This window comes from Orcinus orca, chromosome 1 (genome assembly GCF_937001465.1).
Source record: "Orcinus orca chromosome 1, mOrcOrc1.1, whole genome shotgun sequence".
Taxonomy (NCBI): domain Eukaryota; kingdom Metazoa; phylum Chordata; class Mammalia; order Artiodactyla; family Delphinidae; genus Orcinus; species Orcinus orca.
Window position 1 is genome coordinate 48,981,733 of NC_064559.1, and position 22,830 is coordinate 49,004,562.

Genomic DNA, 22,830 nt, shown 5'->3' on the forward strand with positions numbered 1-22,830 from the left:
AGCATAATTGCTAAGGTACCCCAGGGGGTACAGGGGTTAAAATTAGATTTCTTTAGCCAACAGGGCTGAAATCACCTTTAAAAACTGAAGCTCTTGGCGTGGATGTAGAGAGAAGGGAGAACTTGTGCGCAGTTCGTGGGATTGTAAGTTGGTGCAGCCAGGATGGAAAACAGTATGGAGCTTCCTCAAAAAATTAAAAATAGAACTGCCACATGATCCAGCAATTCTACTTCTTTTTTTTTTTTGTAGCTATATGAGATAACGGATGTTAACTAAACCTATTGTGGTAATCATTTCAGAGTGTATGTGAATCAAGCCATCATACTATATAACTTAAACTTCTAGAGTGATGTATGTCAATTATTTCTCAATAAACCTAGAGGGAATTTCCTGGCGGTCCAGCAGTTAAGACTCTGAGCTCCCAATGCTGGGGACGCAGGTTCGATCCCTGGTCAGGGAACTAGATCTCGCATGCCGCAACTAAAGGAGCCCACATGGGGCAACAAAGATCCTGCATGCTGCAACTAAGACCTGGCACAGCCAAATAAATAAATAAATATTTAAAAAAACCAGTACCTACCTCATAAAGATTAGATTATACGATTATATATATATATATATATATATATATATATATATATAAAGGGCTCAAAACAGTTCCTAGAGCATACTAAAGAGCTACATAAATGCTTGCTACCATCATCATTCTTCTTCTTCTTAACATTATTATTAGTTCAGGTAGCAAAAGCGGCATGTGCAGAGACATGGTGGTGGGAAACAGTGTGATGTGATGGGGAACTGGATGGTAGTAGTGGTGATGCCCATGAGGAATCAGGACAGTCAGGGACCATACCAGGACCTGAAATCATGTTACATATTGCATTTCTCCATTATTTATGATCTATTTCTGCCTACTAAGATGCAAGCTCCAGGAAGACCCCCATGAGGCACTTGTGTGATAAATCACTGTATCCCGAGCATTTAGAATAGTCACTGGCAACACTGTCAGTGCTCAATAAATATTAATTGAGCGAATGATGGGTTAAGGATTTTGAACTTTGTCCTGCACACTATGGCGAGTCAGTGAAGCAGGTAATACTAGATGAGAGGCTGAGAAGCAAATCATCAGTTTCTTCCAGTAAGCGATAGGAAGGGCTGAGGTAGTCATCCCCTTGCAGATGAAAGTAGGAGACTTGGGATTGGAATGAGAATGGGGAGTGGCATTCAGGGGCTGGTACCATTCATGGGGATGGAGAAAAAGGAAAGGAGCAGGTTTAGGGAGAGATGAGAATCTCTGTTTGGGACATGTTCTAGATTTGTGGGTCTGAAGTTCAGCAGAGAGGCTGGGGCTAGAGAGAGAGGCTTGGGAGTCACTGGGGTGTAAGGGGCAACAGAGGTCGAGAGTCTGGATGGCGTGCCGCTGGTGACCAACATGTCACCACACCTTGCTCGCTGTTCATGACCCTCTAGGAAGTTTGTCTCCCGGCAAGACTGGATGTTCTTTGAGGACAGGAATACTTCCCATGGTAGCCTTCAGTATACAGCGTGCATCTCCATGCTAGGAAAATGGTCAGGAGCGGAACTTCTAGAGCAGAAAGGAATCTTAAAAACCATATTAACATAAGAGAATGAGGCCCAACATTGTTCAACCACTTGCCTGTGGTCACTCAGCAAAACAGCCACAGCTCTGGCTGCAGGACCAGGTCTTAAGACTGCCAGCCTTGTGCCCTTTCCAGGAGGCCACATTGCCTCAGGGTGGTGAAATTGACAGCACCCAGGTGAGTGAAGGAGCTTGGGCTTTGGGCTGATCTAGCTTCCTGCAGCCTCCGTTTCATCATCATCAGGATTGTTAGGGGTTGATCGGGTCCGAGTCTCTTGTGATGCAATGAACATAGTGCCAGGCACCCTGTCGGTGCCTAATACATGTTTATTTACCATTCATTTCCCTCAAGAAGATAGGGGGTTTGGAACAACGTGGTCAGGTTGGAGCTGTGACCTGAAAGGCTGAAGGCTGAGCAGCACGATCTTGGACATCAAATCAGCCCTCAGCAATCAGTTAAGAGCCACCGAATAAATACATGTATATGTATAACTGAATCCCTTTGCTGTACACCTGAAATTAACATATTGTTAATCCACTATACTCCAATAGAAAATAAAAGGTTAGAAAACAAAAGAGCCACTGCTTTCCTCTAGGAGGTTTAAAGGTGCTACTAGCTCAGGCCACCTCTGCTGAGTGTAGGCGTGGTCAGTGTCCCCTCCCTCCTCCTTTCACTCTCCTTTCTAGGCTCCGCCCCGCTGGCTCACTTCTCGACGCTCCAGCCCCAGAAAGAACTGTTTCCTTGCTGGCTACAGTGTTTGAGGGTTAGGTGCTGCCAGAGAAATAACCAAGGAGGAGGCGTCTGTGTTTAGAAGGTAAGGTGGGCAGAAGGAGGAGAGCTGGGAAAGCTTGAGAAGTTGTTTTCTTTGAAGGATTCCTTGGGCTTTGGGGACTGGAGATGACAGTGGGTGTAGAACTGGAGGAGAGGAGAGAGCTCACAGAGCCAGCTGGTCAGCCCCAGGGGGCCCTTTGGGCCTGAGCCCACCTGAGATTCCCAGGGTTCTGTCACAATCCACACATTATTTATGCAAGTCATCTCAGTTTATCAGGCACATCTTGTCATGTGGAGAAAATGAAACTGAAAGCAGGACTCTTCCCTTGCAGTGTTTTTGATGGGTTATTTTCATTTTCTACTCTGATATTTCACTTGGGGGTTCTTTTATTATTATTATTATCGTCATTTTTATTTGCATTTCCTCAAAAGGAGTCCAAGATGTGGTATTCTTAAACGATTGTATTACACTGAAGTTAGCAGTTGGAGGTGGGCTGGAATAAATAAAAGACCGGAGGAGGAAAGAAGTTCGAAGAAACCCTGAGTCTTCCAGGTTTCTTCGAGATTCTTTCCTTCTCTGGTCCTTTATTCCGGCCCACCTCACACTCACTGTCACCGGGAGTGTTTACACAAACATTGGGTCCAGAGAGTTCATTACCGGGTGATTGTGCTTCCGCTGCACATTTGATTAGACCTCTGAGGTAAGGGCTTTGACACTGTCGGAGGGGGTGAGATTGCTGAAAAATGGTTGCTCTGTGAATTTTGCAGCAGATGTAGTTATGTAAATATTCAGGTAACAGTTTGCTGCCATCTGCTGTTTGAATTGGGTCTAAATTGCTCAGAGCTGATCAAGGGCAGTTGGATTAAACTGACACCCCAGGTTCCCTTTTTTGTGTAGTGTGTATATGCACATGGGTGGGGAGACTGGGATTTGTTAACTTTTGTTTTCATAAACGGACGTAATTAGCTCTACCATTTATTGAAGGCTTAATATTTCCCCCTCTCTCTACTTCAATGCACTTTATACGGGGGACTGTATTTATTGTTGCCCCCATTTGAGGGAACAGAAAATTGAGACTTAATAATCTAAGGTTACACGATTAGGAAGTAAGAGTCTAGAATTACACGACCAGGGGCTCAAACTTCGATCTTGCTGAGTTGGGAGTCCGAGTTCTTAACCATACTCTACACTAGTTTGAATAGGACTGCACACATGCAAAGAACCAGGAATGTGCTGAGCGTGTTCAACCAGAAACACAAACTGATGAAAAACACATATTTTCTTATTAAATGAGGGTTCTGGTTTTTTTAAAAGGTCATCTATTCCTAGTAAGAGTATGTTTATATGGCATTGGGAAAAAATGTGTTAATATAGGTTGAGAATCCTAAAAACAATCATAGCCTTTGACTCGGCATTCAGTTCTTTGAAATCTATCATAAGAAATCTATTATAAGATCTATCATAAGAAAACAAGCTAAAGTAAGCTAAATTTGCTCTAACATTATTTCGAATTGTGAAAAAGTAATCATTTTGAAACTCTGTTTTAAAAGTTATTTTAAAAATTTGCTCCATAGTAGAGAACTGAAAAACCTCTCTGATGGCATATTGCATAGCCATCAGAATGTTTTAAAACACTTGTAGGGCTTCCCTGGTGGCGCAGTGGTTGAGAGTCCGCCTGCCGATGCAGGGGACACGGGTTCGTGCCCCGGTCCGGGAAGATCCCACATGCCGCGGAGCGGCTGGGCCCGTGAGCCATGGCCGCTGAGCCTGCGCGTCCGGAGCCTGTGCTCCGCAACGGGAGAGGCCACAACAGTGAGAGACCCGCGTACCGCGAAAAAAACCAAAAAAAATCCCACTTGTAATAACATAGGACATTATTTATAATAAGGCATTAAATGAAAGGAGGCAGGATACAAAGTTACTTACAGAGCATGAGCCCAACTATTTTTTTAAAAATCTATAGAAATATACTAAAATATTAACAATACCTGTTCCTGGGCAATGGGAGAATAAAGTAATAATTTTCTTGTTTAAAATTTATATATATTTATAATATTCTATAATAAAAATTTCTATAATAGATGTATTTTGAAAAAGTTGCTAGTAAAATTAATTTCTCAAATTCAAATGTTTTCGTTTTTTTATAAATTTATTTATTTTTGGCTGCATTGGGTCTTCGTTGCTGCATTCAGGCTTTCTCTAGTTGCTGCGAGCGGGGGCTACTCTTCGTTGCGGTGCACAGGCTCCTCATTGCGGTGGCTTCTCTTGTTGTGGAGCATGGGCTCTAGGCGCGTGGGCTTCAGTAGTTGTGGCTCACGAGCTTAGTTGCTCCACGGCATGTGGTATCTTCCCGGACCAGGGCTTGAACCCGTGTCCCCTGCATTGGCAGGCAGATTCTTAACCACCGCACCACCAGGGAAGTCTAAATGTTTTCTCACTATTATAAAATTATGAAGTTCCTCTCTCATCTCCAGGTGGAAAGTCAGAAGACTTCAAGAGTATTGTCCTTCCTGATACTGGTGGTCTGTAGCCAGATAATTCTGATTTACCCTGACAGGATTTTCTAAGAGTTCCACGTCTCTTTGATCAAATCCCAAGGAGATAAGTTTTTCATTTTCTTGAAAAAAAGGCAAAAAATTTGTAACCAGTGGTATTTACCATCATGGAGACCAAGAGCCCTAACAATCCTCAGGAAAGACCCACACCCTCTACTAATGGGAGGGTTTCAGAGGAAGACAATCATTTGTTGATTAAAGCTACTAAAGAAGATGACATTGAGCTGGTCCAGCAATTGCTAAAAAAAGGGGCTGATGTCAATTTCCAGGACGAAGAATGGGGCTGGTCACCTTTGCATAATGCAGTACAAAGTGGCAACGAGGACATTGTGGATCTTCTGCTTAACTATGGTGCTGAGCCTTGTCTGCGGAAGAGGAATGGGGCCACTCCCTTCATAGTTGCTGGCATCACTGGAAATGTGAAGGTGCTCAAACTTTTACTTCCGAAAGTAGCAGATGTCAATGAGTGCAATGTTCATGGCTTCACAGCTTTCATGGAAGCCTCTGCGTATGGTAGAGTCGAAGCCTTAAGGTTCCTGTATAACAATGGAGCCAAGGTGAATTTGCATCGAAAGACAAAGCAGGATCAAGAGAAGATTAGGAAAGGAGGGGCCACTGCTCTCATGGATGCTGCTGAAGAAGGGCATGTAGATGTCGTGAGGATCCTCCTTCACGAGATGGGGGCAGATGTCAATGCCCGAGACAATATGGGCAGAAATGCTTTGACCTATGCTCTTCTGCACTCTGACAATGAGAAGGTGAAGGCCATTACTCGCCTTCTGCTGGACTGTAAGGTTGATGTCAGTGTGAGGGGGGAAGGAAAGAAGACGCCCCTGATCCTGGCAGTGGAAAAGAAGAACCTGGGTTTGGTACAGATGCTTCTGGAACAAAAACGTATAGAGATCAATGACACAGACAATGAGGGCAAAACAGCACTGTATCTTGCTGTTGAACTCAAGCTGAAGGAAATCGCCCAGTTGCTGTGCCACAAAGGAGCCAGAACAGATTGTGGAGACCTTCTTGCCATAGCAAGGCGCAATTATGACCATGACCTTGCAAAGTTTCTTCGCCAGCATGGAGCCGTAGAAGATTTTCACGCTCCTGCTCAAGACTGGAAGCCACAGAGCTCACGCTGGGGGGAAGCCCTGAAACATCTCCACGGGATATACCGCCCTATGATTGGCAAACTTAAGATCTTTATTGATGAAGAATATAAAATTGCTGACACTTCTGAAGGGGGCATCTACCTGGGGTTCTATGAAGACCAAGAGGTAGCTGTGAAGCTATTCTATGAAGGGAGCACACATGGACAAAATGAAGTCTCCTCGTTGCAGAGCAACCGAATCAACAGTAATGTGGTGACATTCTATGGCAGTGAGAACTACAAGGGCTCTCTGTATGTGTGCCTCGCCCTGTGTGAACACACACTGGAGGAGCACTTGGCCAACCACAGAGGGGAGGCTGTGCGAAATAAGGAAGATGAGTTTGCTCGAAATGTCCTCTCGTCTCTATTCAAGGCTGTTGAGGAACTACACCTGTCTGGATACACTCACCAGGATCTGCAGCCACAAAACATGTTAATAGGTAAGTCCCCAGTGTTCTCTTAGAAACGTAGGGCCTTTTGTTACGAGGGGAAAGGATTTTCATGGCAGAACAGGGAAGAACTAGAGTCAGTGTGGATTGTTCAGTTTGAGGATTAATGTAACAAATCGATGGTGACAGTGCAACCTCTCCTGCTACCAGGTATAACCCGTATTCCACGTGGAGGTCGAGGATGCCAATGGAATAGCAGGCTAACCTTATATTGCCCTTGGCAAATACAGATTTGTAGGTCTTGGATGGAGCCAGCTCCAGAAGTTTGAATTCTTAGAGTAGTCTGCAAGTCAGGGAACCTAGAAAGTGTGTTCCTTCAGAGAAGGTGGCAGTTACAGTGAAACTTAATGGCAAAGCTGAGGTTAAAATTGGGATCCAGGTTAAGATGTGACACGGTGAAACATACTGCAAGCAGACCGAACAAGTCAGTGTCCACTGCTGCAAACCCAAACCAAAATAAACTAAAGCAACATTCAAGGATACAAGCAGAGCTGAGGGCTTTGCTGGTGGCGCAGTGGTTAAGAATCCGCCTGCCAATGCAGGGGACATGGGTTCGAGCCCTGGTCCGGGAAGATCCCACATGCCGCAGAACAACTAATCCTGTGCGCCACAGCTACTGAGCCTGCGGGCCACAACTACTGAGCCCGTGAGCCACAACTACGCACCTAGAGCCCATGCTCCACAACAAGAGAAGCCACCACAATGAGAAGCCTGCACACTGCAACGAAGAGTAGCCCCTGCTCGCTGCAGCTAGAGAAAACCTGCACAGCAACGAAGACCCAACACAGCCAAACAAACAAACAAACAAAAAAATGAAGCAGAGTAGGGAACAAACGTATGGACCCCAAGGGGGGGAAAGTGGGGGGGCAGCAAGATGCATTGGGAGACTGGGATTGACATATATACACTAATATGTATAAAATAGATAAGTAATAAGAACCTGCTGTATGAAAAATAAATAAATAAAATTCAAAACATCCCCCCCCCAAAAAAACACCAAGCAGAGCTAAGTGTAAAGTCCCAGGGGGCAAGGTGGGACAGTAAAAAGAGCCTTGGCTTCAGCCATATTTAAGGAGCCTTGCAGCCTTGTCCCACCACATTGTAGCTTTGTAACCTCAAGCAAGTCGCTTAATTCTGTGAGCATTGGTTTCCTCACTTGAGACTGATAATACCTCCCTCATAAGGTTGTTATGAGGTCTAAGTGCAGTATGTCAAATGGACAAGTCATCTGTACATTGTAAGTGCCCAACAAAGGCCAGGTGCTTGTCTAGAGGGCTAAGCAGAAGCAGATACCTAACCTACAGACATGCACTGACATTTAAGCTTGGTGTAAGGGACCAGGGCAAAAAGAAGATGTGGGTACTGAGAGTCAGAGAACGGTACTTAAGGTCCTGGAAGAGAGAAATAGGTAGACGTAAGATCTGGTTTTAGTGTGAGGACAGGTGTTTGTGGCACTCCTTCCTGGTTTTAAGCAACTTCGCTGGGGAGACTGACAAGGGCCAGAAATATGTGCAACTCTACCCAGTAAGGAAGTCTTTGAGGTTCAGCCAAAGGTGAGGTCCTTCCCAAGTTTACCTGCTGATCTTGATGCAAAAGGATCACACATCACGTTCTAAAGAAAAATAAGTTGTGACTACCTATTCTTTGAAATTTCTAGCACCACTTCTTCCATTCTTAAGCTTGAACAGTAAAGAACTGATTATATTTCTGCCTCAAGGTGGCGAACCTAGCACATACTGCAGACTCTTCCCTGTATTAAATCCCTCCAATGATGGGAAAAGATTTTTAAATGAATTCATAACTGAGATCAACATTAAAAAAAGAATTCCTAGAGGACAAAATCCTTGAAGAATCATGGAGAGACTAAACATAGATAGGATGGGATTGAAGAATAATACAGGAGTCCAGGACAAATGCAGGAAGCCACAGATAAACATTACTTACGAACGTAGGAACAGTGTAGAAAAGTGCCACTCCAAAGTGATGGAAGCCAGAAGCAGGAGAGGACCAAGGACCAGCTAGCAGGCAGATTGCTGCGACAGTCGACACTAGGAAGATCAAACCCTGGGCTTCCCCTCTTCCCCAGGGACCAAGCATCTATGACAGACCTTTCTTCTACAGACAGGGGGACTGCTTGAGACACTGGGTCATTGGTGATATCAAGAGAAACAAAGAGCAGTTAAACATGCAAGATTTCTGCCAAAGCAGCTACTAAGTGGCATGTCCTGCTTACCCCTGAGCTTCACTGAATAAAATGCAAAGCAGAAGCTCTGACGACTGCTTCCATCCCTCCACTCTGTTGGGTGGCATTAACAGAAACAACTCACAGGACATCAGGGAGTCTTGACTGCAAAGTAAGGCTTACAGTCGAAAATCACTTAGGATATGCAAGAGGTGCCAATACCGTGAAAGAGAGGCATGACACAGAAGAATTTACACCCAAAGAAGCATAGCTAACCAAATGTGTACGTTTCCATGGCTGTTAAAAGAAATTGTCACAAATCTGGTGGCTTAAAACAACAGGAATTTAATCTCCCACAGTTCTGGAGGCCAGAAGTATGAAACCAGTTCCACTGGCACCAAATCAGGTGCCAGCAGGGCCAAATTCCCTCTCTACACTGTAGTGCAGAAACTGGGCATAAGCATTAAAACTTTTTATAGCACTTTAACAATGTCTGTTGAAACTGAAAATAAAAAATTTGTAAAAAACAAATCAAATGTTAGAAGAGAGGTGAGGTATTCCATTAGGTACTTTCAAATTTCAGTAGCAGAAAACTCGACTCCAAGTGGCTTAAATAAGGGAAGGGAATGTATCACTTCAAATAATCGAAAGTGGTCTGTGGTTTCTGATCTGCACCCCATCTGCCCCTTCACCCTCATCACAAGCAACTTTCTTACTCTGTCCCTCCTCCCCAAGTGCACACTTGGGCCTTCCTTCTGCCAGAGTGGACTTCTCCACGCATTCCTAGCTGGAATTCTCTCTTCCCTCTGTTCCCCATTCCACTCACCTACCCAAATTCTACTTTCTGATCTTTTCTGTCTAGGCGTCTCTTGCATTTTTTTTTTTTTTGGCCGCACCATGCGGCATGTGGGATCTTATTTCCTCAACTAGATTGATCCCATGCCCCCTGCAGTGGAAGTTTGGAGTCCTAACCACTGAACCAGCAGGGGATTCCCTAGGTGTCTCTTCCTTAAAGAAAACTTCTCCACCCTCCCCGCACCCCCACCCCAGCCATGTAGCTCTTCTCGTGATCCACTTTTAGGGCATCCTGCACTTTTGGCTAGCATTTTCAAAATTGCAATTCATTTAATGTTTATCCTCCTTTAGTATCAGTCTCCTTGCCCAGAGACTGTAAACTCTGCGAGCCACAACTACTGAGCCCGTGAGCCACAACTACGCACCTAGAGCCCATGCTCCACAACAAGAGAAGCCACCACAATGAGAAGCCTGCACTTCTCATTGGGCCAGGACTGTGTTCTCCTTCCTCACCATCATTTTTTTCCCCTCACTAAACACTTGTTGAATGATTTAGTGGGTTCCTTTTTGTTAGACTCTGAGTTTCCTCACAACTGTGATGTCTAAGTTCATAATGAAAGGAGTTTGAGAAGCACACAGTTGTACTGGCCATCATCCTGTGTGGGGTTACCCAGTCTTCCTCTCAGACTCCTTGAAGCCACCTCTTCGAGGACAAATTACTGCCTCACCCACCTTTCATTTTGTTCCTGACCTCTCTCATCCATGCATCCCTCTTTCTGAGGACTTAGTGGCTTCCTTTAAGGGAGGAAGATTCTGAAGGGGGCGAGGAGGCAGTGACTCATTACCAGCACATGGTTTATTCGTGGTAACAGATTACAACGTCTTAGTGGGCAGTGACCAGTGGGCTTGATTTGGTGGAATGCTATGCTTAAGGTGGTCTTGGATTCGGAGCCTTATTGTTTAGTTGTTCTTTAGCTATAGGATGTAACCTTAACTCCTGCCAGCAGCTTCTTTACAGATCTGTGCTCTTTGACCCCAGGAGTTGCATGACTGGGGAGCTGGTTATACTTATCCTCATGCTTCCCCACCCCTTGGCTTGGAACAAATAAAATGTAAGTCCTGCTCTTGGCAGATACCTGAGAGATCAAACGACACAGTGCACATGACAGTGTTTTGAGAAGCAAACAGCAAAGCAGATATGAGCTTATCATTGTCTTCCTCAGAGATGATAGGTTGTACATTGTGTTACAGACTTATTTAAATTAATTACAGCATGTGGAGAATGAGGATTTTCAATGCATCTCTACAAACCATCCCTTAGATTACAAGAATGGTGCTTACCTGGCAGATTTCGATAAAAGCATCAAGTGGACCGGAGATCCACAGGAAATCAAGAGAGATCTAAAGGTAATTTCTACAAACAATTTACTTTTCCATCTTTCTGCTTCCTTCTTTGTTCATTACTTTACTCCCTGTGGCCAGTTAGAGGATGTTCCTATTTCAACCAGAAGGAAAGACATTTCACGGCATTTCCCTGGTACTCACTGCCTTCACTCCCTTGCAGACAGCCAAGTGGGTGTGGGGCTGACCATCGCCGTGGCCCCTTTCTCTATCTCTTTAGATCTCTCTCTGACCCCACAGGCTGAATAGTAAATACACTGAACACGCCACAGTTCTTCCAGAATTACCGCCAGGAGATTTTCTCCAAAATAATTCCACAATTCCTATAGGAGGTATTTTCTGCCTAAAGACAAAGTAAATGAGATTTCTTTTCCCACTCTATTCAAACACGTGTGCCAAACTCCTAGGAGGGCCAGCGACTAAGGCCCTCTCAAGCACAGCGGAGGGATGGGATCGATCCGCACCTCAAAAGAGACTAAACTTGGCCCCAAAGATTAAGATCCTGAAAGAACTGTTTCTCCAGAGAGGAGACAGAACAGAGACGTAGCCTCTGCAGACCACGGCTCCCAGATAGATTCTGAGCTTGTCAGCGCAGCTCTCGCCTGGAGTTTTCCAGGGCGCTGAACTTCCAACCCAATAGACGAGAACTCTCCATCCATGCCTGGCCTTTCTGGTTCAGCGGCTCCAGATTTTAGCTCCTTCACTGACTGGTGTCCTTCCCAGTGCAGTTTCTATGCTGGCCTCCTTCCTGGTCCTTCCTCCCTTGCTGTGCCCTGACTCCTGGGGCCTTCCCTCTATTCTGCGGGACCTGGTCTGGCTCCTTGATCTGTGGCCTGACATAGGCCCGACCCAAAGTCCCAGTTCCCACCCAGACTCTGAGCATCCCCCTTGTTTAAAACCTTCTCCCTTTCCCCTGTTTATCTAAGTTCTATCCGTACTTTGAGGTCTAGCTCAAATTCCTCTTCCTCTAAGCAGTCTGCCCTGACAACCCTGGCCTGGGATTATCTTTTGTTCCTTATAAACCTAAACCTATAAACTATACTACCTTGAAGGGGTAGTATCCTAGACTACACTACCTTGAAGAGTTCTCTGTGCACAAGCCCATGCCTTCTCTCCCTGACCAGGCTGTGGAATCTCCTCGAGATTCTACCCGTTTTCCATTTGCTTATAGCCTGTGCCACACCCTCCAAAGTTCCCCAAATAGAGCGAAAATTCATAAGCGCTTTTGGCTTGATTTATGGCTTTTGTGTAGGCCCTGGGACTGCTGGTCCTGTACGTGGTAAACCAGGGAGACATTTCTTTTGAGAGGCTGAAGGATCTAAGAAATGGAGAGTTGATTCAACTTTCTCCAGATGAGGAAACTCGGGACCTCATTCATCACCTGTTCTCCCCTGGGGACAATGTGAAGGACCATCTGAGTGGCCTGCTGGGTCATCCCTTCTTTTGGAGTTGGGCGAGGTAAGGAAAACTGAGTGTATATTACGGGCCTCCAGGACAGAGACAGTGAGTGTATTAGTCAGGGCTCTTTATATATGTACAAAATAAGGAAATGCCTCATGCAATATTGGGGCTGAGAAGTTCCACTATTTGCCATCTTCAAGCTGGTGACCCAGGAAAGCCAATGGTGTAATTTAATCTGAATCCAAAGGTCTGGGAACCAGGGGAGCTGAAGATGGAGATTCCAGTAAGGGTCTGAAAGCCTGAGAACTGGGACAGCTGAGGGCAAGAGAAGAGCCATGTCCCAGCTGAAGCAACCAGGCAGAGAGGGGCGAATTTCCCCTTTCGTTCTAGGCAGGCCCTCCATAGATTCGATGATGCCCACTCACATTGGGGAGGGCCATCTGCTTTACTGAGTCCACTGGTTCAAATGCTAATCTCCTCGGAAACATCCTCACAGACACACCCAGAATAATATTTAACCTGGGCCCTGTGTGGTCAGTGACATTAACACATAAAATTAACCATCATGGTGAGGTGGGCAGGAGTCAGGCTGGGAGTCAGCAGACCCAGGCTTTTCTCTCAGCTTGGCATTTCCTGGCTGGGTGTCATTGGAGCAGTGACTGAACTTCTCTGGATCTGGTTTTCTCCATTGAAGAATAGAAAAAGGATGAGGGAAAACAGAGAGAGAGCTCTCCCCTTATGCAGATTTTAGAGACATGCTTTTACTACTCCTATCAAAAGCCAAAATCTAATAGTTCTGTAAAGATTAGATGGAATTAGGATGGAACAACCGTGATGATTCTGTCGTTCTCAGCCGCTACAGGACCCTTAGGGATGTGGGAAATGAATCTGACATCAAAATGAGAAATGCTAAGGGCAAGATCCTCCAGCTTCTGCAACCTGGAACATCTGAACTTTCCACAAGTTTTGCCCAGTGGACAACTAAGGTGCGAACAACTCCTATGGTCTGGGAGTTATTCCAGGAATAAGAATCTGTGTCATGTGTTATGTTGGTTTTCCTAACTGTTTTATACTACGGGCCTGGCCCAACCAAGTGGTGAGAAAGGGGATTTTCCTCTCCCTCCTCCCATCCCAGGTCCCCTCTGCCCTTTTGAGTCTCTGCTCCAGGCCAGGCCCTCCTGAGAGACTCATCCAGGCTCCTCTTTAGGATGGCCTTGTCACAGCCCAAGAGCCTTTTTCTTTTCTGTGACTCTTTCTCTCAAGCCTTGTTTTCTGAGCGAGGTCTGACTAATAATTCTATTTCCACTGTGACAAGAGCAGATGATGAAATAGAGTTTAGCCCAAAGGAGGGACTCCCCCATGGGGCATTTCCATCCAGGGAGACTGGCTCCCTCTGCTGTCAGTGAACAGCCCTGCCTGAACATCCATGTACATAGACACACCTATTTTCTGTATGAGAGAACAGAAAATGAAAAAAAAAAAAGAAAAGAAAAAAACATGATCTTTCAAATTCCTCCTCTTCCAGAGAAGGTCCACTCAATATAGTGGAACATAAAAATTAATCACCATTTCAGTCTAGTCAGTACTACCAGAACTTTCGTTATTATTAATGAGCAGACATCTATCAAGTACCAGTATGTGTTAGGCCCATGCAAGGTCAGAGATATACAAAACAGAGTACAGCATCCATGTGGGGCGGAGAGACCCACAGAATGATGGCTGTGGGATACATGCTGGGTACCCCAGAGACATGGGCAAAGCATTATGGGAAAATCCATAGCTCTCAAGTCTTTGAGTGAGACCAGCAACTTCTGTATCTTAAGAGTTGAAGAGTTCTTTCAAACCTCTTCATTTCTGCATCTCATTTTTCTTTCCTTCCCTTGCTTGCCTCTAGACCACATATTACACTCATAATTGCTGGCTTAACGTCTCTCTTTCTTGCTACACAGTAAGTTCCACGAGGGCAGAGACCATCCGCTGTCTTGTCTGTCATTGTATTCTTGGCATGGAGTAGGTGTGCCATGACTCTTTGCTAAATGAATGTCTATAAAAGTTCAGCTAAAAATTAAACTTGTAGAAACAAAGACATTTGAAACCAGAGCAGATGATAGTAATAGCTAACGATCACGTAGTGCTAACTACATGGCAGCTGTAGTTCTCAGGACTTTCCATGAGTAACCACAGTTAATCTTTACAACAGCCTCTGAGGCAATTAGCTCCATCTTGCAGGTGGGTAAACTGAGGCACAGACAAGTGATTTGTTTCAAAGGCACAGAATCAGTAAAGGGTGCAGCAGGATTTGAAGCTGGGCACTCTGGCTTAAAGGCCATGTGCTAACCTGTAGCTGATAGAGATTGTCATTTTCTTTTTCTTTTTAATGTCTGAGACAGAGAAACAGTACTACAGGCAATAGAAAGGAGAAATCCAACCTCAAGACTGAAGTGCTAGTAAAAGTGGTTGCAAAAGTAGAAATAAGAGAAGTATAGAGCACAAAGCACAGAAGAAGCAGGTGATGAAAGCTATTGTTTCCCTTCTTTTCTCACTCTCCACTCAGTGTTAAATGGAGCATTATTTTCAGACCATATAGGAAAGTCATTCTCTTGAAGGTTAATTATCTGGCCTTTACTTTCTGTTTGAAAGCAGAAGCAAGGTTTGAGAAAATGCAGTGGTGTTGGGTAAATTGTCAATCAAAGCCCAAAGGTCCAGAGGCACAAGAAGGAAGGACAGAATTGAAATGAAGAGGAAAGTACAAATAAGGTGCTAAATATCACTAGAGAGATAAAGGTTATGGAGGTAATGGAACGTTATCAGTCATCAGATGTGATGATACAGGTGGGTTCTAAGGTGCAAAAATGTAATTTTAAAAAGCGTGTCCAGGGGCTTCCCTGGTGGCGCAGTGGTTGAGAGTCCGCCTGCCGATGCAGGGGACACGGGTTCGTGCTCTGGTCTGGGAAGATCCCACATGCCGCGGAGCGGCTGGGCCCGTGAGCCATGGCCGCTGAGCCTGCGCGTCTGGAGCCTGTGCTCCGCAACAGGAGAGGCCACAACAGTGAGAGGCCCGTGTACCACAAAAAAAATAAATAACTTTAAAAAAAAAAGTGTTTCCAGAGAACAAGATACAACAACGAGGAACCTGGGAGACAAGGGGGTTGGAGAAAATGGGGCTGAACCCAAAGACGCAAGACTCTATCATCCAGAGAAAGGAGCCTCAGTTCTATTTATAAACATGAAAAATTATGGTAGAACTACTTTTTTATCCTCAGATAATTTACATAAGATTTTATTCTGATTGTACTACAAATGACAAAAGGATACCCAATCTACTGTAATAGAAGGTACAGAATTGAAAAGCGAATAGGAAAATAGAGATACAGAAAAAAAGATAATACAAATGAGACCAAATATTAAATGTGCCAATTCCCCTAGAGAAACATTTAAAACTGATTAAAAATAAAAATATAAAAACGTATTTAATCAACAAGGTCCTACTGCATAGCACAGGGAACTATATTCAATACCCTCTAATAAACCATAAGGGAAAAGAATGTGAAAAAGAATATGTATATATATGTATAACTGAATCACTTTGCTGTACCAGAAATTACAACATTGTAAATCAACTATATTTCAATAAAAAAATGGGAAATAAAAAAAAAAAAGGCCACGCGCTAAAGCGGCTCACTGCACAATGTTATGATGCCATCAAGTCCACCAAATCATTTAATTGCCAAGGAAGTTGAGGCTCAGAGGTGGAACCCCAAATACTCAGGGCTGGAAAGCCAGAGGTTGGCAGAGCTGGAAAGAGAATTCTGTTCTTTTGTCTCCCAGTTCATTGGTTCTTTCCCTTAAATTTCATTGACATATGTTGAATTTTGATTGACTTCAAGTCTTATCTTTTCATTTTCAGCTTTGTTGTCCTGTTGATTTTGGTGACTTGCCCATTTTCCTGGGCGTGCAACCAGTTTTCCAGTGTGGACTCCACCTTCTTCACATGGCTGCCTCTTCTAGTACACATACATGCTCAGCATTTCTCACATGTGCTCCACACATAGTACCCCCAGGCAGGCTTCTAGTCACCAGTTACTCTTCCTAAGGGACCCTCTGGCTTCATGGTTGTTGCATCTTATTCTCTTACTCCAGACTCTTTCTACCTATCAGAGCCATCTACAAGAGGAAGGCATTATTATTATTATTATTATTATTATTTTATTTTTTTGCGGTATGCGGGCCTCTCACTGTTGTGGCCTCTCCCATTGCGGAGCACAGGCTCCGGATGCGCAGGCTCAGTGGCCATGGCTCACGGGTCCAGCCGCTCCGCGGCATGTGGGATCCTCCCGGACCAGGGCACAAACCCGTGTCCCCTGCACCGGCAGGCGGACTCTCAACCACTGCGCCACCAGGGAAGCCCAGGAAGGCATTATTAATATGACAGCAGCTGCCCTGGGACACCTAGGGACAAGGAGAAACACGTAACCTTTGGAAACATAATTACAAACAAAACAAAACAAAGAACAACTACACTCACTATGGCAATGGCTGCAACGCCTGATTTCAGTCAGGACAACCCTCTTGAAGGAGGAGATGTAATCAAGTATGAAATTGGAAGGGTGGCCACAAGGACAGTGCTACTGTAGAGTATAGTGAGCAAATTTCCTCGTATAGTAGCCAACGATTTCCTAAACCATGTTTTAATGTCGTTAATTTCTATGAAAACAATTCTCTTGGAAAATAGATACACGAATTTAAAGTTATTTATAATTCCACATCCAAACACAACTACAGTTAGCGTTGTGGTGTACGGTGCTTACGTCCATTCTTTTCTTTGTATTAATTTGCTTTATCAATTAGTGGAAATTTTGACATACATTCAGATTTGTACTCTGCCTTTTTGTACTAACATTCAGGATTTATTTTGTGTTGCCACCACATTCTTGTGTAATGTTTTTTTAGATTGACAAATTTGTGATGGAAAAAATGAATGAGTTTTATAAAAAAGGCAACGTTTATCAGGACACCGTGGGTGACCTGCTGAAGTTCATCCGGAATTTGGGAGAGCACATCAATGAAAAAAAGAATCGAGAGTAAGTCATGTATGAGAAGTCATGTTTGAGATGAGAATAATTGAAAAATTCCAGTTCTAAATTTATATCTGCTAATTTGATAGAAAGAAGAATATTTATTTTGATGAAAGTCATTCCTCCTTCTGTGTGGAAAAGGGCCATCACAAGGGTCTTACAGTCAACAGTGGACATGCCCTGCAGGTTCTCCTCTTCCTTTTCATTTTTTGCTGAGCCCCCTTTAACAGTAGGCTAGCGATTCTTGTGTGAAGAAACACAGGGGACTGCGTGGCTGGGTAAAGCGAATGTAGCATTGGAAGAGTAGCCCCGTGTTAATCCAATTAGCTTTCGCTACCAAAATTCTTAGCTGTAAACTCACAAAAAACTTGCAGTTTTGAGGGCTTTTTTGGATTTCAGCATTGTAGATAAGGGATTGTGGGATAGTATTATGTTCATTTTATGGATAATAAAACTGAGGTTCATAAAACTTAAGTTGCCAAAGTTTACTCCATTAGTTGAAGAGTCAGGGGATGAATCTTGCTCTATCAGATTCCAAAGTCCTCATTTATTCTGCTATAGAAACCAGGGGAGCAAAAAAGATTTCCAGGGCCATATGCTATAAAGGGGGGATGCAGAGTTTGGGGCAAGCATATCAAAATATTTATGTTTCATTTCAGGATGAAGTCAAAAATTGGAGAACCTTCCCAGTATTTTCAGGAGAAATTTCCCGATCTGGTCATGTATGTCTATAGGAAACTACAGAACACAGAATACACAAAGCATTTTCCAAAAACTCACAGCTAAATAAGCCTAGGTGTGATGGAGGTGGTGGTGGTGAGCAGGCTGGCCAGCCCTAGTGCCTTTTGAATTCAGGGAAGTATTTTTTTGCTGTGTAATCCTGGGCGAGTCACAACTCTCTGGGCCTCTTGACATTTTTTTTTTTTTTTTGGCCGCGCCACGTGGCATGTGGGATCTTAGTTCCCCCACCAGGGACTGAAGCCATGCCCCCTGTAGTGGAAGCACGGAGTCCTAACCACTGGACCACCAGGGAATTCCCTGAGCCTTTTGACTAACCTGGTTGCTTGTGAGCAATGAATTGGATAGCTGATGTGTCAGTTCCTGGTGCTGTGCTCAGCATTCTCCACGTTTATAACAAAAACAAGCATATGCTCAAACTACTCCAGTCCTTTTTAAGGGTAAAGCTTAGTGGCAGGAGCTGGGAGAGCATCCTGCTAAGATTCCTCTTGTCAACTGCACCAAAGGAGTGAGTTCCTAAACCTCTAATGCTTTATGTTTTTCATCAATTATCTCATGTAATTCTCCCAACAACCTTGCAAGATAAGATTAATATCCCCTTTTAGGAACCGAAGAGCCTGAGAGACTCAGGGAAATTGAACTGCTTGCCCCAGATTATACAACTTGCACAGAGCGCAGTATAAATGGACGTGGTGTTATTGTTACCTCTCACTCGGCACCTTAGAACTTAATTACTAGCTCAGAGCTCTTCTACATGAGACCCAAAAGGTCAAATGGGCTCTGGGTGGCTCATTCATTCATTCAGTATTTGTTGAGCACTAACTAGTATAAGTCTAAGCACCAACTGTATGAAATGCGTTCCTTCTAGAATCACCTGTGTTGGTTTTCTATTATGTCAAGGCTGTATTTCTCAACTGTAGGCAATCTTGCCCTTCAGGGGCCATTGGGCAGTTAAAATGTCTGTCAAAGCTGAGGGTGGGGGGTTGTACTGGCATCTAGTAGATAGAGGTCAAGGATGCTGCTGAACATTCTATGATCTGCACAGGACAGCACCCCCAAAACACAGAATTATCCGGAAGAACAGAATTATCAGTGACACTGAGGTTGAGAACTTCTGCCTTAGCGGGCTGGGCTACCTTTGAACTGGCTGGGAGCCCAGGACTGTGGACTGTGTGGCTCACCTCACAGAGGACTGACTTGAGTGTGATGTCTTGCTTTTCGATCTGCAGTGAGACAGTTCCAGTGTCACCCCCTCAGGAAGTCCTCTGAATGCCCTCACTTTCCACACCCCTGTCTGAGTGTCCTCTCTGGCTTCCTAGCACCCATGGCCACACAAAAGCATGTTTCTCTCCACCCAGAGCATGATTCTTCCCCACTGGAATGATATATATATCATTGGCTCCTTAGGGCCCATGATAGATATATTTTTTGATGTGTATCGTACAGCCTAGCAAAATGTCTGCCACATGGTAATGACCAATAAATATGCATTGAAAAATGAACGATCCCTCTTCATACATGAGTAATAATGCTAGGACATATTTTGATGGTGTTTTATAAGTTATAAATTACACCTGCATATTTTACTTCTTTTCGTTTTCAAAATAATCCTGTAAGATACGTGTTGTGATCCTCATTTTGCAGATGAGGAAACTAAGGTTAGAGACGTGTTGATTTACTCTAATGCATAGGAAGTGTCACTGTCTGAATTTGAAAAGATTTTCTGGCATGAAGTCTGATATTCTTTCCATTTATCCTCACTGTGGTGGTGAAGATGAAGCTTTGTAATGAGACGAGCTGTGAGAAAAAACAGTGTCTTAGGTTCTTTCTGAAAAGGAGATGGTCTTGACTTCCCTGGTGGTCCCGTGGTGAAGGCTCTGCACTTCCAGCGCAGGGGGTGCGGGTTCGATCCCTGGTTGGGGACTAAGATACCATATGCCACAGGGCATGGCCAAAAATAAATAAATAAATAGAATTTAAAAAGGAGGTGGTCTAAGAAGGGTGTCACTGAATGAAATTAACAAGTACTGGAAGAAAAAAACTTAAGACTTTTCTTTAAGGTTTTAGGAGCAGCAAGGTTGCTTTAAGTTTTAAAAGTAAGATTTGTTTTTCTGATTTGTAGTGAGTACTTGGATATGACAATCAAATGCCCATTTGTAAAGCATATTCAATAAAACTTTGAATTACCTGAATGTCTGATTTTCTCTGAGTGACATTTCTACTTTAGAGAGTAGTGATATCTACAATAGAAAATGCTCAGTGATTAATTCCTGGGTAAGCTTTAAGAAAGGCATCCTGCTCTTTAAAAATGGGAAAAGGAGCCTAATTTCAGCCCTCCATTAATTCGGGAACAATACACACCTTGGGGGTCCTTGTAGAAAAGGAAGGGTCTGATCATTGTACTCTCTACTTTAATCCTCTAAGCGTTTCTGTGGACATGCTGCAAATATTTCTTATTCAGTTGCCATTATCACAAACATTTAATTGAGCTTGTAGTTCATGTTAGGTACTGTGTTAGGCAAAGTGATTCTGTGCTTGGGCTTGTCAAGCAGAAGCGCCAGTTACGCAGAGATGAGGGGAGCTTGCCTGCCTAGAATGCACTGAACAAGCAACACAGGAGAGGAAAATTATGGTAAGAATAATAGTTACCACCTCTTGAGCACCTACCGCTTTCCAGAGCCTAATGCTTTTATACATGACATCCCATAACAAACATGACAATGCCATAAGATGTAATTATTTCCATTTTACAGAAGAGGCAACTAACGCTCAGAAAGGATTGCTAAGTCGCCCAAGTTTGTATGGATAGTAAGTGGAAGAGCCAGGGTGCAAACCCAGGTCTGCAAGTCCAAAGGGTGTGGCTTTTCTGGAGCGCCAAAGATGGGGAGTTCAGGTAGGCTGGATGGTCTTTGTGAGAATGTGTATCGGGGCTTTCATCCGTTCCTTCCTATTAAAGCCTAGGAGGTCAAGGTTACCCATGGCCTTCATAGCAACCGAATCCAATGGTCCTTCGCTGTCTTCATCAACCTCACACCACAGTTGATTCAGCTGACTACCCTTTGGCTCTTGCACCTGTCTTCTTTAGCACCTGCAGCACCACACTTACTGCTTCTCCTCCCCAGTGGTTGCTCCTCCACAGTGTCCTTCGCCAGCTGCTTCTCTGCTCAACCCCTAAACCTTGAGTGCCCCCGAATTAATCCTCAAGCAATTCACTTTTCCTCTTTTCTCCGTGGATGCTCTGTTCAAGCGCCGTGACAAGTATCGTCATAAATAGACAGATGATATCCATGTTCTGAAATTTATCCACATAATTGCCTACGAATTATCAGTCTTGTTTGCTTCTTTTTTTCCCATACGCCCTACATCCAATCTATTAATAAGTCCAGTTGGTTCTCTCACCAAAATAAATTCTAAATCTGTTCACAACCTTCTGTGTCTGCTGTGCTCAAGCTACCGTCATTTCTCATTTGGACTGAAGCAGGAGCCTTGAGCTTTCATCCTCATGCCCCATCTTTTCTCCACAAAGTGATCTTGAAAAAATAGTCCATGGTGAGAAACTGAAATGAGCTCTTCCCTCGGTCCCTCTTTCAGCCTTGCATATGGCCAGACCCCCACTAGCTCAGTGTGAGTGAGGAAAGATGGTGACCAGTGAGATGAGTTGGGCCCTGATTATGCGGTGCTTTTGAAGCTAGGCACCAGACCCTCTAGTGACATTCATCAAGTGACATGGAATGGACACAGAAGTATGTGTACAATCCACAGATCAAAGTTACCCTCCATCGAAGGCCCCTTGCCTTCTATGGTCCCTAGCTGACAGCGATGTTCCCAATACATATCAATGTATTGAAGGCGGGAGGTGAGTACAATGGGCGATTTGTTACAACATTTTACTCAGTGGGATCTCCGGAATCTTAAAGTTCCCTGGTTTCCTTTTTCTTTTGGCTAGTTGAGCTGAGAATCAAGTTGTCAAATCAACCCTAGATGGAAATCTTATTCATTCATTCTTTCAACAGATATTTATTATGTGCCTACTAAGTGCCGAGTACCATTCTAGGTGTTTGGGATACATCCACAAACAGAACAAAAATCCCCGCCCTCAAGGAGCTTATACTCTAGCAGAGGAGAGAGACAATATACAATAAGCATAATAAATACATCCTCTAGTGAGAATGAAAGTTATAAGCATTACAGGAAAAAAGGAAAGGAGGACGTAGGGAGAGCTAGGGCAGGGGTGGATGAGTGGGCATTGGGCCATCAGGGTAGCCTTCAATGAGGAGGTGAGAACTGCCCAGAGACTTGAGGTGAAGGGAGGTCCATGTGAATATATGGAGGAGGAGCCTTCCAGGCAGCGTGAACTGCCAGTGCAAAGCCTTGAACTGGGAATGTGTCCACTATGTCTGAGGAACTGCAGGGAGGTCAATCTGCCTGCAATGAGGGAGCAAGAGAGAAGCAGGAGATGAGGTCAGAAAGGCAATGGCGCCAGGTCTCTAGGACCTGGAAAGGCATTTTAGGGGCGCTGGATTTCACACTGAGATGGGAGCCATTGGTGGTGGTGGTGGGGAGGGTCAGTGAGCAGAGGAGTGACATGAACTAACAGAAGTTTTAAAAAGCTCACCCTGGCTGCTGGGAGCAGAGAACAAGAGCAGCAGTGAGGAGACTGATTCAGAGATGATTTCAATAGCCAGGCGAGAAATGATGGTGGCTTAGGCCAGGTGAT

General features: G+C 44.2%; 1 protein-coding gene across 3 annotated transcripts; it reads left to right on the forward strand.

Moving 5' to 3' along the window:
- Positions 1–2,269: 2,269 nt before the first annotated feature.
- On the forward strand, positions 2,270–20,305 carry RNASEL (ribonuclease L). 3 transcript variants are annotated; one of them, XM_033437917.2, is made up of 8 exons: positions 2,270–2,415; positions 4,848–6,512; positions 10,820–10,905; positions 12,152–12,357; positions 13,154–13,286; positions 17,251–17,381; positions 17,465–17,561; positions 18,035–20,305. In XM_033437917.2, exons 2-8 carry the CDS (start codon positions 5,036–5,038, stop codon positions 18,107–18,109), a joined length of 2,205 nt encoding a protein of 734 aa, XP_033293808.2. In that variant the 5' UTR covers positions 2,270–2,415; positions 4,848–5,035; the 3' UTR covers positions 18,110–20,305. The 3 variants fall into 3 exon arrangements, with proteins under 3 accessions (XP_033293808.2, XP_004275358.3, XP_033293810.2); XM_004275310.4 differs by lacking the exon at positions 17,465–17,561; XM_033437919.2 differs by lacking the exons at positions 12,152–12,357; positions 13,154–13,286.
- Positions 20,306–22,830: the final 2,525 nt, after the last annotated feature.

Bases quoted from the DNA above. Each gene is read 5' to 3' on its own strand.
- RNASEL (XM_033437917.2), top strand. From the start codon at position 5,036: ATGGAGACCAAGAGCCCTAACAATCCTCAGGAAAGACCCACACCCTCT. The intron at 10,906-12,151 runs GTAATTTCTACA...GCTTTTGTGTAG, and splicing joins AAATCAAGAGAGATCTAAAG to GCCCTGGGACTGCTGGTCCT. The intron at 17,562-18,034 runs GTTCTCCTCTTC...GTTTCATTTCAG, and splicing joins ACAGTGGACATGCCCTGCAG to GATGAAGTCAAAAATTGGAG.